General features: G+C 41.4%; 1 protein-coding gene across 1 annotated transcript in view; it reads left to right on the top strand.

Moving 5' to 3' along the window:
* Positions 1 to 15,737, top strand: part of fbxw4 (F-box and WD repeat domain containing 4) — a 51,845-nt gene extending 36,108 nt beyond the window's left edge. Inside the window, exons 7-9 of the mRNA XM_076742817.1 lie at positions 10,094 to 10,234; positions 14,301 to 14,442; positions 14,604 to 15,737. Of these exons, the coding sequence (XP_076598932.1) occupies positions 10,094 to 10,234; positions 14,301 to 14,442; positions 14,604 to 14,738 (418 nt within the window). The 3' untranslated portion in view covers positions 14,739 to 15,737. The remainder of the gene's footprint in view (positions 1 to 10,093; positions 10,235 to 14,300; positions 14,443 to 14,603) is intronic.
* The last annotated feature ends 323 nt before the right edge of the window (positions 15,738 to 16,060 follow it).

Here is a 16,060-nt window from a genome sequence, read left to right as displayed (position 1 = left end):
GTGCTGTCTGCTATCCTGGAAGAGGAGAGGACAACAGATGTTAAAGACCTTGACCTGGATTGGGATGTATTTCCCACAGAGAGAGCTTTTGGAGTTCACTGGTGTACCCAGTCCCACAGCTTCTGCGCTTTTTTCATGGGAAAGACTTTAGTGGCTCCATTCAAGCCCATGACAATCCCTCACATGGAGCTCATCACAGCTACTATGGCTGCCTGTATGGACAAGATGTTGAGATCAGAACTGCACCTGCAGCTCAAGAGTTACTATTCTGGTCAGACTCGTCAGTGCTGCTGTGCTTAAATTTATAAGCAACAGAACATACAGACTCTGCACTGTCATCACTAAGTGAGTAGAGACCATCTTAAAGATCTCTGGAAGCTGTCAGTGAAGATATGTTAATTCCTCACTGAACTCCTGTAGACTGCACATCAAGGTGACTCAAGGCAGAGAAATTCATCCAAAGCCACACTTGGTTACAGGGGCTGAACTTTCTCTCCAAACCTATGGAAGTCTGGCCAGAGAACCCAGACCACCATGGGGACCTAACAATGGAAGACCCAGAGGTAAGGAATGCCATGGTCAGTGCTACCACAGCTGAAGATCAAAGGGATGCAGTACTGGACTTCATGCAGTATTTCTCTTCCTTTGGATCCACCTTAGGAAGGGAGTCACTTGGATGCTTAAGGTTAGGAGGACTCTGCTGAGCCTATGTCATAAGAAGAAAGAGCTGAATGTTACTCAGTCTCTACCTGAGGTTGATAAGGAGATGAGGAACTTCAAGGCAGGCCTCTTGGTGAGAACTTTGGTCACAGTTGTCGCAATCATGTGTTCTCCAAGTTGCAAAGCATGTAGTGGATCCCTGGCACCAACTTGGCAATAAAGGAGAATCCTATCCAAGTGCTGTGGGTGTCACATGGAGTTGCAGTGCAGATGACCAACCTACCTTGAGACAAGTCTCTGTTTACTAACACTGAAGTGGAAATCAGCCCCTTCAAAGTAAAAAATGGGGAAAGTAAGGTGAAAAAGCATGGCGTCATTTTTACATGCTTGACAATATACTTACAGGTAGCATCTTCATTCAGTACAGACTCCTTCATAAGTTTGTCGCTTCATAGCTAGAAGAGGTCAGGGGAAAATCCTCTGCTCAGACAATAGAGCAAACTTTGTTGGAGCTGAGTGTGAGGTGAAGAGGCACTGAAGAGTGGAATTACTCCAAGATCGAGAACACTCTACATCAGAGTGGCATTCAGTGGATGTCTAATCATCCCACTGGCTCCCACCACAGAGCAGTCTGGGAGAGATTTATCAAGTCTGTAAGGAAGATCCCGAGCGCCACCCTGACGCTACAGACACTTGACAAGGTGAGACTACACACCCTGCTATGTGAGGTAGAAGCAATTAATCATCAGTTGGCCTCTACTGAAGGCTTCCAGGGATCCAAATGATCTGGAAATGCTTACACCTAATCCCCTCTTGCAACAATAAGCCGTATCCATCTCCGGGTCTGTTCAATAAGCAGGATCTCTTTGCACAAAGGAGGTGGAAACAGATCCAGTATATTGTAGACATGTTCTACAAGCAATGGACAAGAGAATATCTACCACCGCTGCAAGAGCACCACAAGTGGTCCCACCTATCTCACAACTTTGCCATTAGAGACATTGGTCATTGACGACTCAGCACTATGCAAGTCCTGGATCATGGGAAAGACCATCCAGACAGTCCCAGATAAATCTCGACTGGTACACCAGGTCCAGATCAAGACCAAGACAGAAAACACAATACTGTCAGGCAATTTCTTGTAATATGTATTGTGAAAATAAATCATATCAAAAATTTTTATTGCTAATTTTTAAGATTTATGTTAACAAAATGAAATCTAAATATCCATATAAGATCATATGGTGCATGCTCTGTTTTAAGCAAGTTATATAAGCACATGTATACTGAATGAAGTAAATGTTTTGCAGGCTGTATGAAAGAGAAAAGAGTTAGGCTACTGAGCAAGTATACGCATGCACCATTTTTACTTGCCCCTCACAAAATGCTAAAACCAAACCTAAGCTTTTGCTCTCACTGTCTCATCTTGCTGGTTTCTTTGTAGAGTGACCACCCTCCTCTTTCTTGTCCTCTTCCTCCTCTTTCATTCTGTCATTTAGACCACACCTTGTCACAATACTCTCAGCATGAGCACTCATGATTCTCATCAACTTTTGTTAGAGTGCTTCTCTGTCTCTCTATAGGTGCATGTGCATTTATATATGTATGTACTATGTACTCTGGTTTCAGTGTTTTCACACCTAATTAAAGATTAAATAAAGATTGTGGACCCCAGTTCTACTGCGTCCATTACATCACGGTTTCAATAGACTGTGATTATCAGTTACGTTCCACTACCAAGAAATGCCCTCTTATATACCTAATTTACCAGTTTAATGTTGCCACACGCTTCCATTGATGTGAATTTTCCATGTAAAACATCTGCAACTGCATCTGTGCATGAATGCAGAAACAGTGTGGCCCGTTATTGATACAAAAAGCAAGTGAAGCACAGGTTTGAAAACACCATGGAACATGCTAGTCTTGAGCAAAGAGCAGCTCAAAATGAGGGGCCTCTGAAAATTCCTGTCTCTGAAAGGAGAGGCTTAAACCTCATACATCCCTGCCAAGGCTGCTGTAATTCCCAGCTTTACCTGGGCCAATTAAAACAGGCCGACGCGACACAACACAAGGCCAGACACAAAAAGCTGATTCCTTCTCCCAAATGGTCAGGAAATCTGAGGAGGGGAGAAGACAGGAGACACACAGGGAGAGTGACGGAAGAGATGGGTGGGCAGGCTATTCTGCAGGTTGCAGGTGGTCAGGAAAATTGACATGGCTACCAGGTGTAACAGATAATGCATGTGTCCTCTAAGTCTGAGTGATTTGTTTTTTTCCCTGGCCAGATGTGGAAAAACTGTCCCCTATGACATGGAAATATACATATTTATGATGGAACAAGATGTTCACAAAACTATCCACAAATCCACAGTGAAGTTTTGAAAAAATCAAAGTCAAAGTCAGCTTTATTGTCAATTCTTCACGTGCCAGACATACAAAGGAATCGAAATTACGTTTCCCACTGTCCCATAGTGAGACAAGACAAGACATTTCTGACACTAAAGTATATATAAGTTAGAGGTTGTAATAGTGCAAAGACAGTCATTAATAGCAGCAGAAGTTGTCTGTTTGACATAAGTGTGCGAGTAAATATCCATGCTATAATCACTTTGCCGGATAAGACACGCTGAAGAGAGTAGATAATAAGGTTAAAATCAATACAATTTAATTAGAATTCAAGTTAGGTCAGATTTTCTTTTCATGGCCTAATATCACAAATTTGCTGGAAGGGGTTACTCAATTTGTTCAGTATATGACACCCTCTATCCTTAGACCCTCAATTTGGATAAGGAGACGTTCCCCAAATAAACCCCTTTAATGAGGAAAAAATGGAAGAAACCTCAGGAAGGGTCACAGAGGAGGGATTCCCCCCCCCCCCCCAAGGACAGACAGACATACAATAGATGTTGTGTCTGCAGAAGATACCAACAGAGTAGAATTACAGTATGGACAGTTAGGATGGCAAAGTTACACATGGATCGTAGACATACAGTGTAGGAAGAATACACACAGTCATCTGTATCTGAATGCCATGAAGACATTTCTGTAGCAGATAGATGTTTCCGCCAGGCACTGGCTCTCAATCAGCCACAACAGCAATAGTGAGGTGCAATACTGATGCTGGCTGATAAGGCCTGGCACGCACTTGCAGACATACAAATTCTACAAATCAATACAAACTTGTACAAATTAAAACCACCAATGTAGTCCAGCATCAGCTTCTCAACAAACCTTAAAATGTTATCTATATTATAATATAAAATATCTTTCATACATTAGTGGCATTATTCTACTTTTAAATCCAGCGCTGCATTTTTTTAGTTACCAGCATTCACACCACAATTTCCTTCTGCAGTCCTACATTGAGATTGTAATTTGACTGAGTGCAATTTTCAAATCAGAAGATGCGCTCTGAACCTTAATGTCTTAATAAGCTGTAATAAGTAAACTAAAAGTTTAGACAACAACCATCAACTTCACTGACTATTAGAACAACTTCAGTTGTGCCAGTATTAGCTTTTCTTCAAACAACTTTTTTTTTCTTTTCTTTTTTTGATAGTTGCAATTTAGATCACAATCACAATATTGGTCAGAAAAAATGCAAGTAGAAATTTTTCTCAATTTGTTCAGTCCTATTTGATGCTTAGCCTTACCATTTTACACTTGTACCATCATTTTCCTTTGGTTGGCACCAATAGGCTAACTGCAGGTTGTAAAACTTGTATGGTAGCACTTAGAAAGGATGGGGGGGGGGTCATAAAGCCCAGGCTCCCATTGAGCGCTGGTGCCTTTGATTTTAATTTCATTTAACACTTTATCTTTTTTCCCTCTATTGCAATTAATTCTGGTCTCTTTTTTTCCCATCTCGGCTGTACAAAGACTTCTTATGATCAGCCATATAGAGGGGGATCCCACACAAGTGGCGCCATTGGAGCAGTACCCAAACTTTTCACAGTGTCTTCGCTCATGGCTAAACACAGAGGGGGAAAAAGCATCAAAGAGAAAGGACCCTGACCATCACTCCCAACTCCCAAGATTCCCCTCTGTTCCTTTAGAAAGGGAGCCATCCTTTTTTCTTTTTTTTTCTTTTTTTTTTTTTTTTTTACAATCAAATGGCCAGGCAAGGATTCCTGACATTCCTGAAACTGAAAAGAGTGGGGTGAAATGTCTGCGTCGACGCTCTGTTAAACAAATTGCAGCGGTATTGTCTTTGCAGTGCACACATGTATGTGACATTTTGAAGGTGGTCATTGTTGATGGGTCCCGGCAGCCAGCGCCCCTCCTCTCCACTGTCTTACATTCCTCCTGCTGCAGCGAGCTCAGAGGTGTGGGCTAAATTGGGTGGACATGCAGCAGGTTGCGTGGCTCCCCTGTTTGTTTTAGGTTTAGTAAAAGCCTCAGCAGGGCTTCTTTTCTCTACCTGTCTGATGGCTTTTGACAAGAGGACCTGTTCCCAGTGCGTCCCCAGGCTCCTGTTTAGAGCTCAGACTTAATTTTACAAGAGCCTCCAACCACGTCTGTCACAAACACACACACTGCTTTTCTTTAACTGTCCCCACACTAAAGGATAATTCGCTGTGCTTCTTCTATTTTTTTTAGCATTGTCAATTCATTAATGATTCCTTTCACTTACTTGTGTGTGTGTGGCCCCTAAAGCCAACCTGACTCCTGCAGTGAGACCAGACAGGCTGAAATCAGGACTTAGACCCTGTATGTCACACAGCCAGTAGCCCCTTCATAACAATCACTAAGTCTGTGCCCCCTAGGGCCAACAGTCTGCCCATCTCAGCTACCACACTGCAGCGTAAACTGCTTTGTTCTCAATCAGCAAGATTATTTCTCTCAATAAAACAATGATTTCCATTTGAATCATTGTCATTTTAATGACTTTTTTTTTTTTTTGCATCAGGCTTAAAGGATAATTCTCATTTTGGTTGGGGCTAGGGTTACAACCTGGATTTTATTTCTTCTAGTTTTGACCATTTGGTTATTATGATTATATTGTCAATCTAAATTAAAAAATTAGATTGAAGTGTTAAATTGCATAATTTCTTTTTTTCTACCATACTTTAGTTCCCAAAACATTTTATCTATCTTGTCCTCGTCAGGGTGGTCTGATCTATCTGACTTTCTTAGTTGATCATTTAGGAATGTGACCTATGATTGTAATGTTTTGTGTATCAAGTATTTTGCGTGATTTGTAAGTCACATGACTTATAGATCATCATGGACCTCTGCAGCTGTTCCACAATGCTGCACACATTTAGTTCAAGACTCTGGCCTGCAAACACCATTGATTTGGATATAGACAGTCAGTGCTGGGAAGTCAACATTCATCTGGATTGAATTGTCCCAAATATTTTGAAGCCCATGTCATTTTAAATCTATAAATGGAACATGAAAAGCGTTAACTACACTGCAGGATTTAACACTTAATGGACGGGTTTTATATATTTTTTTATTTTATTTTATTTTTTTAGATTTTTAAATTCAACTTTACTGTCATCGTCGGGGTGCAACACAGAGACAACGAAGTGACAGTTTTTACTTACCTCATATTTGAGAACATGCATTTTTAAGTCTTTTAGTACTCATGGAGGATTACTGACACGTTGACATTAATGGGTTCTTTTGAGAACAGTAACCTTTACTGAGATAATCATTTAGACCAGCCTCTGGCAGCTCTGACTAGTATACATCCACCAGACAGAAAAGAGTATACAGCTCCTCATTTTGCACATCATTTTCAAGCATATGCATCTACTGCTTTCATTCATAGCGTGACATTTTTTAAAACATAGAATCAACTTGGGGAAAGGTAGTTATGATATGATGCACTGTTAGTATGTATATTTTTCTTTTTTTAACCACCAAGCACGCACAGTGCCGTGCTTGTGAAGATATGTGTAATTTGACATTATGTAGCAGCACTTTCCTCCCGGGCTTTTCTCCTTTTAAAGCGCTCCCTCTCAGTTCTACCTTTTCTCTGTCTCCCATTCCCCTTTTGTCAGTTGCTGTCCATTTTTCGCCACACTGCTTAGCCACGCCCTCCCGACGCACTAACTGAACATTGTGTTGATGTGTATGTGCCTGTGACTGACAGATAGAGATCATACCATCAGGTTAAAAGCGGGTGGACTGTGGACTCTGAAGGACTGTAGCTGCCCTGTGTTGGTTTCTCTTTGATTTCCCCATTTCATTTAGCATTTTTAACTCTGGCCTGACACTGCAGGCAAGTCAGCTCAACAGACCACTGGGAATTCTCCTGGTGCTGTCAATGGCCAGTCCACGTCTGGCCTCATGAGACACCATTTAATGTATGCATTTTTCAAAATACGTAACAATTTTTTTTTTTTTTACTTGTAATGCCCCTACTTCTAACATGAGCCATATGCAGTATAGCATTAGTACATTTCCACTAATTTGGGGTTGATGACCTTAACAGTATGTGACAGAAGCCACCCTGTGATTTTCACATCTTACAGCCTATGATGGTGTGTTCTCCTGAGCACATCACTCACCCTTTGAGGGCAGACTGTGTGTGATGGTTATGACTCAGCCAGTCAGCTATGTTTTAGAGCCTGCCATGTGACACTTTCCAGTCAGGCATGCTTGAGGCCACACTCAGATATTCAACATTATGGACCTAGACAAGCAACAGAAAGGATGGTCAGATCAGAACACCGTGCCGCTGTTCACTAACAGATACAGTCATTTTGACAGATTATATGCTTATGCCTCCATCCTGTAATCACACGCGGCCCATAAAAGCCAGTGACCTACCAATTTGAGAATCCCTGCTGTTTTGCACTGTGCACCAGCTCATCGCATGGTGCTATTACTGACTTTAAGATCCATGCACAGATGTTAGGTCCATTTTATGGAAACCTAGTTTTTATTTTCCTCTCGCATTTTGGTTTGTTTTTGCCGTTTTTTCAGAGCAGCGTAGGATTCTAATCATCTACTTTGAAGGATTTCAGATGGTAGGGTTATGAATTGATGATTCCATTTTAGTTAGAATGGTGGTGCTGTGATGGAGACATCATTATTTAGTTATGAATGAACAGGCTCGTATCCCTTTGGCTTGAATGAGTTTCTTTTTGTGTGGCATGTGCTAAGCTCCTTGGTTTTAGTGGTAAGGGGAAAACGAGGGGTCACCACCCCACACAGACACAAACTCAGCCTCATCACAGACTCCCCATTGGCCCAGGCTTAGTCATGAGACCCTGGCAATGAGAAAGCTCTCACCCAATAAGGCAACCTGTGGGGAAAGCCCTGGTCCAATAAGAAGGCCCCCTGGGGTAAGACTGGGGGATTACCAGCCCGAGCCTGCGGATTGAGCTCCAGGGCGAGGGAGGGGGCACGAGTCGAAGCACAGGGCTGCTCGGTCGCCAAGGATAGCGGCCTCCTTTAAATGGTTGCTATGGGGCAGGTATCAAACGTGTGAGAGTCGCACACAGTCACGGTCATGGAGGGTATTAAATGGCAACAAAGAGACAGTTATTCTGCAATAATCCACCCTGCTGAGTGCAAGTTATTCTCCAATAATCAAGAGGCGAGGAGCAAGCGGGACAGCGCTGTGATCACAAGAGCATGGTGCTGCATGGAGCTCGACTTGCATGCACGCACGCATACACACACACACACACACACACACACACACACACACACACACAGACAGGTCACACTACATCAACCCAGACACACAAACTTTATTTATAACTTGTACACACACAATTTCTGTGTATCCCTAGTCACACATTCAAAGCCGTGCTTACTAATCCAGGCTCAGTGACACACAGACAACACTCTGTAAGTGCTGATTCCAAGTCCAAGTAACCATTCTTGTTGAAGATGGAAATTGTAACTTGAAATGTTGTTATAAAGAAACTAAAAACAATCATGGAAACAATGACAATAAGATAATAATAGAAGAGTAATAACATGACAAAATTCTGCTTATCTCAAATGCACTTGTGCAGGCTTTTACCCAGTATTTGGTGGGATAGGGTCCAATATGTGTGCCTGACAGGAAGAAGCATGGACTATTTGGTCTATTCTTCAATACAGTATATACCAGGGTACTCAAAAATAATTGCCTTCAATGAACTGAAATTTCTTGATTTGTCAATTATTTGATTCACTGCAAGGACAAAATCTTCAGTCAGACCTGATCCATCCTGTAGCCTACTCTATCCACACTTAAGTTAAACCTTAGCTTTACTTTATTTGTAGATTGTTATTATATGTACGTGCATTATTAACATTAAAATAAGCTCTGCTCCCAACAGTCTTTCGAGTGGACAGACTGTTAAAACGGAACTCCATTTTAAAAGCAAGTGTTTTAAACTAGGGCCTTATTTTTTCACAGTAAAGATTTAGTTATATCATTACTATAACTCTTTTCTCATTCACTTTCACATTAGCTCCATGCTAAGTTAAAAAAAAACAAAAAAAAACCTTAATACTTAATAGGAGGGCAGCTGGAGCAAACTACTGTTGGTTTTGATTCATTTTGATTTATTTTAGAAGGTCTGGATGGAAGGATGACTAGAGAGAAGTTAAGGATGTTTTCAGTGGGTGCTGGGCTCTGCCAGGGACGTTCCTTGTCACAGATCCTGTTTGTGATCGTCGTGAAGACAGTCTCAAGGCACAGCCAGGAAGGGGAGAGTGTCCAGTTTGCTCTGTGCAGATGATGTGGTTCTGCTGGCTTCAGACTGTGACCTTCAGTATACACTGGAGCACTTTGCAGCTGAGTGTGAAGTAGTCAGGATGAGACTTGGCACCTTCAAGTCTGAGGCAGTGGTTCTCTCCCGGAAAATGGGAAATTGCTTTCGCTGGGTCACCGCCCCAACTGAGGGAGCTCCAGTATCTCAGGGTCTTGTTCATAAGTGATGGTAAATAGAGATAGGGGAGTTCAGACATCCAGAAGGAGCTCGGACATGGCTTCGTGACATCATGTCAGATCCATATAATACTCAGTAGTTGTTATAACTTCCACTTATTTGTAGTTCATCGCCCACAAAGAACCTCATCAATAAAATAGGTATGTTTGGTTTTATGTTAAAGATATTCAAAGGTTGAGGCAAATATAGTGAAGTCCTCAAGGGTCATTAATAATCAATCCTGCTGTGGGAAAATACCAGTCATCTTCAACCAGGCATTGCCAAGCGTTTTACATACGGCACAAAACGAAACGAAATAGTCGGTAAATGATCACATTGAAGGCCAAGCTGCAGATTGATGTATGTATTTCATCATGTATTCATTTATTTTACTGATGATTAATGAAAGGAAAATCATTTTGTCACATTTATATTTAAATCATCAACATGCAAGTGATAAATTCACGTAAAGGCATATGTGTTTTTCTGACACAAAACACAGATTTCACATGTTGATTTCTCTTCTGCGTTCCTCTCTCCTCCACCAGGTTGGAGTGTGTGTGCAATCTGGGCTCACAGTTTCGTCGTGGGGCTGGTGTGTTGGACATGGTGTTTGAGTCTCCATTCCAGCTCTTTACCTGCGGCTATGATACCTTCATTCGACTGTGGGACCTACGCCTCAGCCCACGGTACGCCACCGTGTCTCTTTGTCAGGCTCAACTTTAACGGTGTAACAGTCGGTGCTCCTTTAGATTTTATCTTGAGACCATAAAACACATTACATTCTGTAGGTATGCAGCAATAAAACAATTGTATGTAAGTGAATGTGGGATCTGTCTGTGCTTTAGACCTTTACCACAACATTCTTGGGACCAAAGGTACCATTGGAAAAAAAATGACTGAAGTAGAGATTATGATTGTGGGATTTTGTTTTGGATTGCAATTGAAGTTGAAGCACTTAAAGCAGTTGTAGTATAAGTGTTTAAAAGTGGTTGAGGTGTCATCTGAAGTATAATCACTGTCTGCTGATATCACTGAAGAATAATGCAAACTCACTGAGACAGACCCCCATGTTCTGGTTCACTGTTCCTGCAATCATGAAGAGCTGGATTGACAGGGTGCTCACACTGGGCCTTGCCTTCTCACTAGAGGAGCAATGCGGCCAGTGAATCTTACAGGAAGAGAAAGGCATGCTGTTCTTCACCACTGAGTCACATGAGTCCATGTTCAGCGCAAATGACACACAAGAAATAACATTTACATGCAGAATGTAGACTGATGACTTCATGAATCCTTCTGCTCTTTTGATCTTGGGCCTGAAGTAGATATGTTAGTTAAACTTGCAGTGTGCAAGATTTAGTGCCATCTAGCAGTGAGGTTGCAGATTGCAACCAACTGAATAACTTAACTCTCCCCTACGGTGACCGCGAGGATCAGAGATAAAAGTGACTGAAATGTTAGCTGAATTACAAAAGATAAAAGCGTTTAAAAATGACAGCAGTATATCTAAAATCCTGTCTACAGTGGGGCTTCAGATCACCATGCAGTCCACCTTAACTCCAAACACTTCAGCGTATCATTGTGATGATTTCATAGACAGCTTCTTAGTTCCCTTCCTTTGGCCTTCTCGTCAGGATGGAAAAGCTTCATTGATAACTTTCAGACCGTGGTCTAAAAATCATTCCAAGCTTACAGTTTTATTTCAAGCTGTGCGAGCACAGGGAGCTAGCCTACTGTGGTGTCCATATTAATGCAGCAGCCCTCACTTCAATATATGGACACCAGCAGGGTCCCTAACATGATTGGAAAGGGCAGCATTTATTTTGGGGTGAGGGGTTTCAGGCTGTATTTCTGGGAGGTCAGTCAAGTAAGACAAATCAGATCTGATTGTCAGATCGCTCAGGGGACTTTGAAAGCGGTTGGGTTGGGGTGAAGGTTGGCAGAGGGGGGTCCCTCTTTAGATATCCATAATTCATACAGTCAAATCTCACTGGCCTCAGAAGGCTCCAAGGGTCATCCAGGAGGTTCAGGTTGTCTGGAATTTGGGGCTCACCAGTGAAGAGAAATACACCGTGACAGACAAAAAACAAATGCAGACTCTATATGTCCCATGATGCTTCATAGAGCCAATGAGCCTAGTTGTCCTCATCTCTTCTATAGGAACGATTCTGTTAAAATTCTCAATCACAAATAAATGTCATTTTATATTGCGATATCAATATGTTCTACTATGTTGTGATATAGTACATTTTTGGAAAATTCACTGGAGAAATCGATACATAGATAAACTAACTGTGAATGATGGTCTATAGTTAATCCTGCTAATCAAATACTTGGCAGTATTTCGTCACATTAATTCACTAATTAATGGAAACATATTATATTCTGTTAAATTAGTCCAGTCACTGATTTGCACCACTGGTCTGATACAACCAGATATATGAAAGGGTTTCCATGGTATAAACAGTATGTCCACACAAAAAAATCACATGATATTGTGCCACAGTATAGATCATATAACCCAAAACATGATGGGTATTTGGTTATGAATATCAGATATAGTGTTACATAATTTGTAATTAAAGTTACATCTTCACAAATCGCAGCTTTTGATAATAGGAACACTGCTCAATGGAGGAGAGAAATAACTTCAGGAGTATCGAGATATGGAGGAATGATGGCTGGCGAATAATTCAGAACTGAATGACTGATATTTTGACTTTCAGCTGAATGACACTTTGACAATATGAGATAATTTATAGCAGGATATGATGTTATATCCTGCTACAAATTACCGATGGCCAGATGAGTGACTCCAACCATGCTTCACACAGGGCTTTGCATTGCTGTGGAACATGGCTTATTGCTTTGAATATTAGTTTGATAGCTTTATGTTCTTATTTTCATACTCTTAGCATACTTTCACCTATTACCCAACCATACCTCTGAGATTATTGTCTCTCCATTCAGTTTGAGTTTATATGCAATTTGAATATGCAAGTATGATGTAATGAAAACTTCAAGGAAAGTAAGTGTGACCAGGTATTTATCACGTTGTGTGGACAAAAATCTGTTTACACAGTCACATTGTGGGGACTCACCTGCCTTGTGAGGACAAAATGCAGGTCCCCTTAATGTAAATCATTAAATTTTAGGGTGAAGACTGAGGATAGAGTTACAGGTTTGGTAAGGTTAGGTTAGGTATAGGGTTAGGAATAGGCAAATAGTGGTTAGGGTTAGGGTAAGGCTCCAGGAAATGAATGTAAGTCTATGTAATGTCCCCACAAGTGATAAAAACACAGTGTGTGTGTGTGTGTGTTTGTTTGTGTGTGTGTGTGTGTGTGTGTGTGTGTGTATGTGTATATGAACTGTATATCAGGGACTTTAGTAGCTGTGCACTGTTTGTGTTTTTCACTTTCAGGATGCAATGACAATGAGTGACCTCCCCCATAGAGGTTTGCTAGAATTAGAATGTGCATTTGTATGCACTACCTTTGTGTGTGTGTGTGTGTGTGTGTGTGTGTGAGAGAGAGAGAGAGAGAGAGAGAGAGGGAGACCTCCAGACATCTCTGCTGCCCCATTGTCTGCCGGGGGGCAGACAATCACTTATTGATGAGGCTGCACTAATGGAGGATCGATGTCTATTGGCAGAAAATACTTATCCCCAAAATACTTCCCCTCTCCTAACCACAGCCACCACCTCCCTGCTCTGCTGCTCGCTCAGCCACACACGCACTCACCTCCTTGTTAACTACCGTATAGAGATTTCCTATAAACAAGAGATGGAGTTTCAGCATTGTCTCCAAACCTCCACAACATGCACACAGAGATGTAATCTCACCTGTATTGTTGCAGCTCAGATTGTTTGAAACTTTTATTTTCAGTGATTTCTGTGGGTTTGACCTCTTCAGTAATCTCAGTTTGCAGATTTTTGATTAGTATATTTTTAGCAATTTTTCTATTTTCCCCAGCAACCCAGGCGTATGTGATTTGATACTGATTTTAGGGGAAATGGAGACAATGTTCAGTTCAGTGCAAAGGATTTCAAATATTTACTTTGTCTGAATTGCTCTTAATTTCTCCAATATATTTTGGTCCCTTGCAATTGGGAAACTATCTATAAAAAGGTCTCCAAAGAAATGTCCTAATGGTGTCTGGCTAAGGTTCATACTTTGTATCAGAACCTCCCTGGTTTGCCTGTGTCTACTGTCACCTTTGATAATGGGCCAGAAAAACAAACACACACATACCAATGGCAGCGACTTAGCACACAGAGTCCTGACATGACCATTAGTAGCAATTTGGAGGTCACTGTCTTGCCCTGGGGCACTTCAACTTGTGGACACGGGGAGGTGAGGATCAAACTGCCAACCCTGTGATCAGTGGACAACCCACTCTATCTCCAGAGCCAAAGCCGCCCTGCTCAGCTCCTAAAAAATACATTCCTATACTTGTGAGAAGCGCTACTACATAGACACTAAATGATCGACAGTCTGCAAAAAAGCGTCAATGCCTCCTGAAAAAAAAACAGTAAAACCCCAGACACACTGCTGTCTGTCCAGTACATGTGTGAAGATTCTTCCAGTGAAGCCCAGTTGCCTGATTTTGCGCTCCTACATATCTTTTCAGAACTTTTTCAAGTTGAAAACATTCAAGAATCAGGCATTATGTGGCGCTGCTACATCAAAAAACAAAACAAAAAAAATGATGTTCATCTCAACTCATGTGTGTCTACTCTCCCGTCCTTCCCAACAGGAAGTGTGTGATGGAGTGGGAGGAGCCTCATGACAGCGCTCTGTACTGCATCCAAACAGACGGAAATCACATGATAGCCAGCGGCTCCTCATACTATGGTGTCGTACGACTTTGGGACAAGCGGCAGACTGAATGCCTGCAGGTTTGTACAGAATGTCCTCAGGATGAGAAAAATGACAGTGACTTATACACTGTGAATTAGCTACGGTACGCCACATGCTTTAAAACGGCCCTTCATCCAGATGTGAAACAATAAAGTTCATGCTGTTGTAATGTGATTTCATGTTGTTGTTTGTTGTGCAGTTCTTCCAGCTGAGCTCAGACCCAGTGAGCAGCCCAGTGTACTGCCTGAGGTTCAGCAGCTCTCACCTGTATGCAGCCCTGGCCACTGCCCTGCACTCATTGGACTTCAGCCAGAACCCCATCTACATCAGATGATACACACACACCCAAAAACTGTCCATAATGAGGTGTTTAATAAAGCTATGTATTTTCACAATAAATGTTTTCACATTTTCAAAGGAACTGCTTATTCTGATCCAGCAATCAATTCTGTGCACTGCGTTTGGTTTTGAGTGAACTGAACATTTTGACATGTCAAACAATGTGTTTTAAGGGACCTTCTGGTCATGTAGTGCTCCATAATAGTCAGGGGACTGATAAGAGACTGAACAGCCAAACAGGCGGAGATATCCAGACTCCGTAGTGTGATTTAAGTTCCAAAATTGGATCCTACATTTCCCATAATGCATCTTTCATTGGCTCCAAGTTTGTATTGCAGGTTTTCTATATAGGTTGGATGAAAGGAGAGATAATTAAATGTCATTCCTTTTGATATTTAAATAAATCCATCCAAAGTCTGACTAAAACTGACAGTCGCCTGCACAAGTTTAAAAAAAAAAAGAAAAGGTTTCTCAGCAGAAAATGTGACTGTTTTTTAAATTCAGACACTTTGGTGCTGTGAGAAAAGCTGTGCTCTGTGTATCTGTCTGTCTGTCTGTCTGTCTGTCTGTCTGTCTGTCCCCTCACAGCGCCTACAATTGAAATAATTAAGAAATGCTCCCAAAATACGGATTGAAGTAAATAATAAATCTGATTACTGATCTGCTGGATAAATACACACATAAAAGCAACATGTAGGCACCTTCTCTTATCCCGTGTTACTTGGTTTCTTGAGTTCATGTAAACACAGTGAATGTGACAGAGCCAACATGAACAATAGCAGGACCCTGACACTGAAGCAGCTCAATGGAATTCAGCTAGCATTTCTTTTATTATTTACACCTTTCCTGCTGTGACATGGACTGTGTCCATACTGTGTCCAAAAGGCCTATTAATGTCCATTTTCATCATCAGGTCATCAAAGATTTGCATTTGCTGTTTAAAACAAGTTTGATGCTGTGGAATGACAAATTCATTCTGGGAGGTGCAGTGCTGAAAGACCACAGATATGACTGCTAAATTCCACAAATGAAAAATAATAATAATCTTTCATCTAACATAAAATGACAGGAATAAAAATCCCTCGTGGCTCATTAAAAGGTTCCTCTAATAGTGTTTACAACACCGTGAGGGTTTTATATCATGAAGCATTTTGGAATGGTCTGAAGAGTCCCATTCATCAGTTCCTCTGAAATAGTTCAATCAGTTTGCATCTACATTCCAGGCAAATGAGTATCTACAGAATTAGAATCCTTTGTGACCATGTAAATTAAACAACAATTCATTTGTTAGCATTCAAAAACTGTCACTTCTGCTTG

The sequence above is a fragment of the Chaetodon auriga genome, chromosome 11 (genome assembly GCF_051107435.1).
Source record: "Chaetodon auriga isolate fChaAug3 chromosome 11, fChaAug3.hap1, whole genome shotgun sequence".
Taxonomy (NCBI): Eukaryota; Metazoa; Chordata; class Actinopteri; order Chaetodontiformes; family Chaetodontidae; genus Chaetodon; species Chaetodon auriga.
The sequence above is the reverse complement of the archived record's forward strand: the minus strand, read 5'-3'. Positions and strand labels throughout refer to the sequence as shown.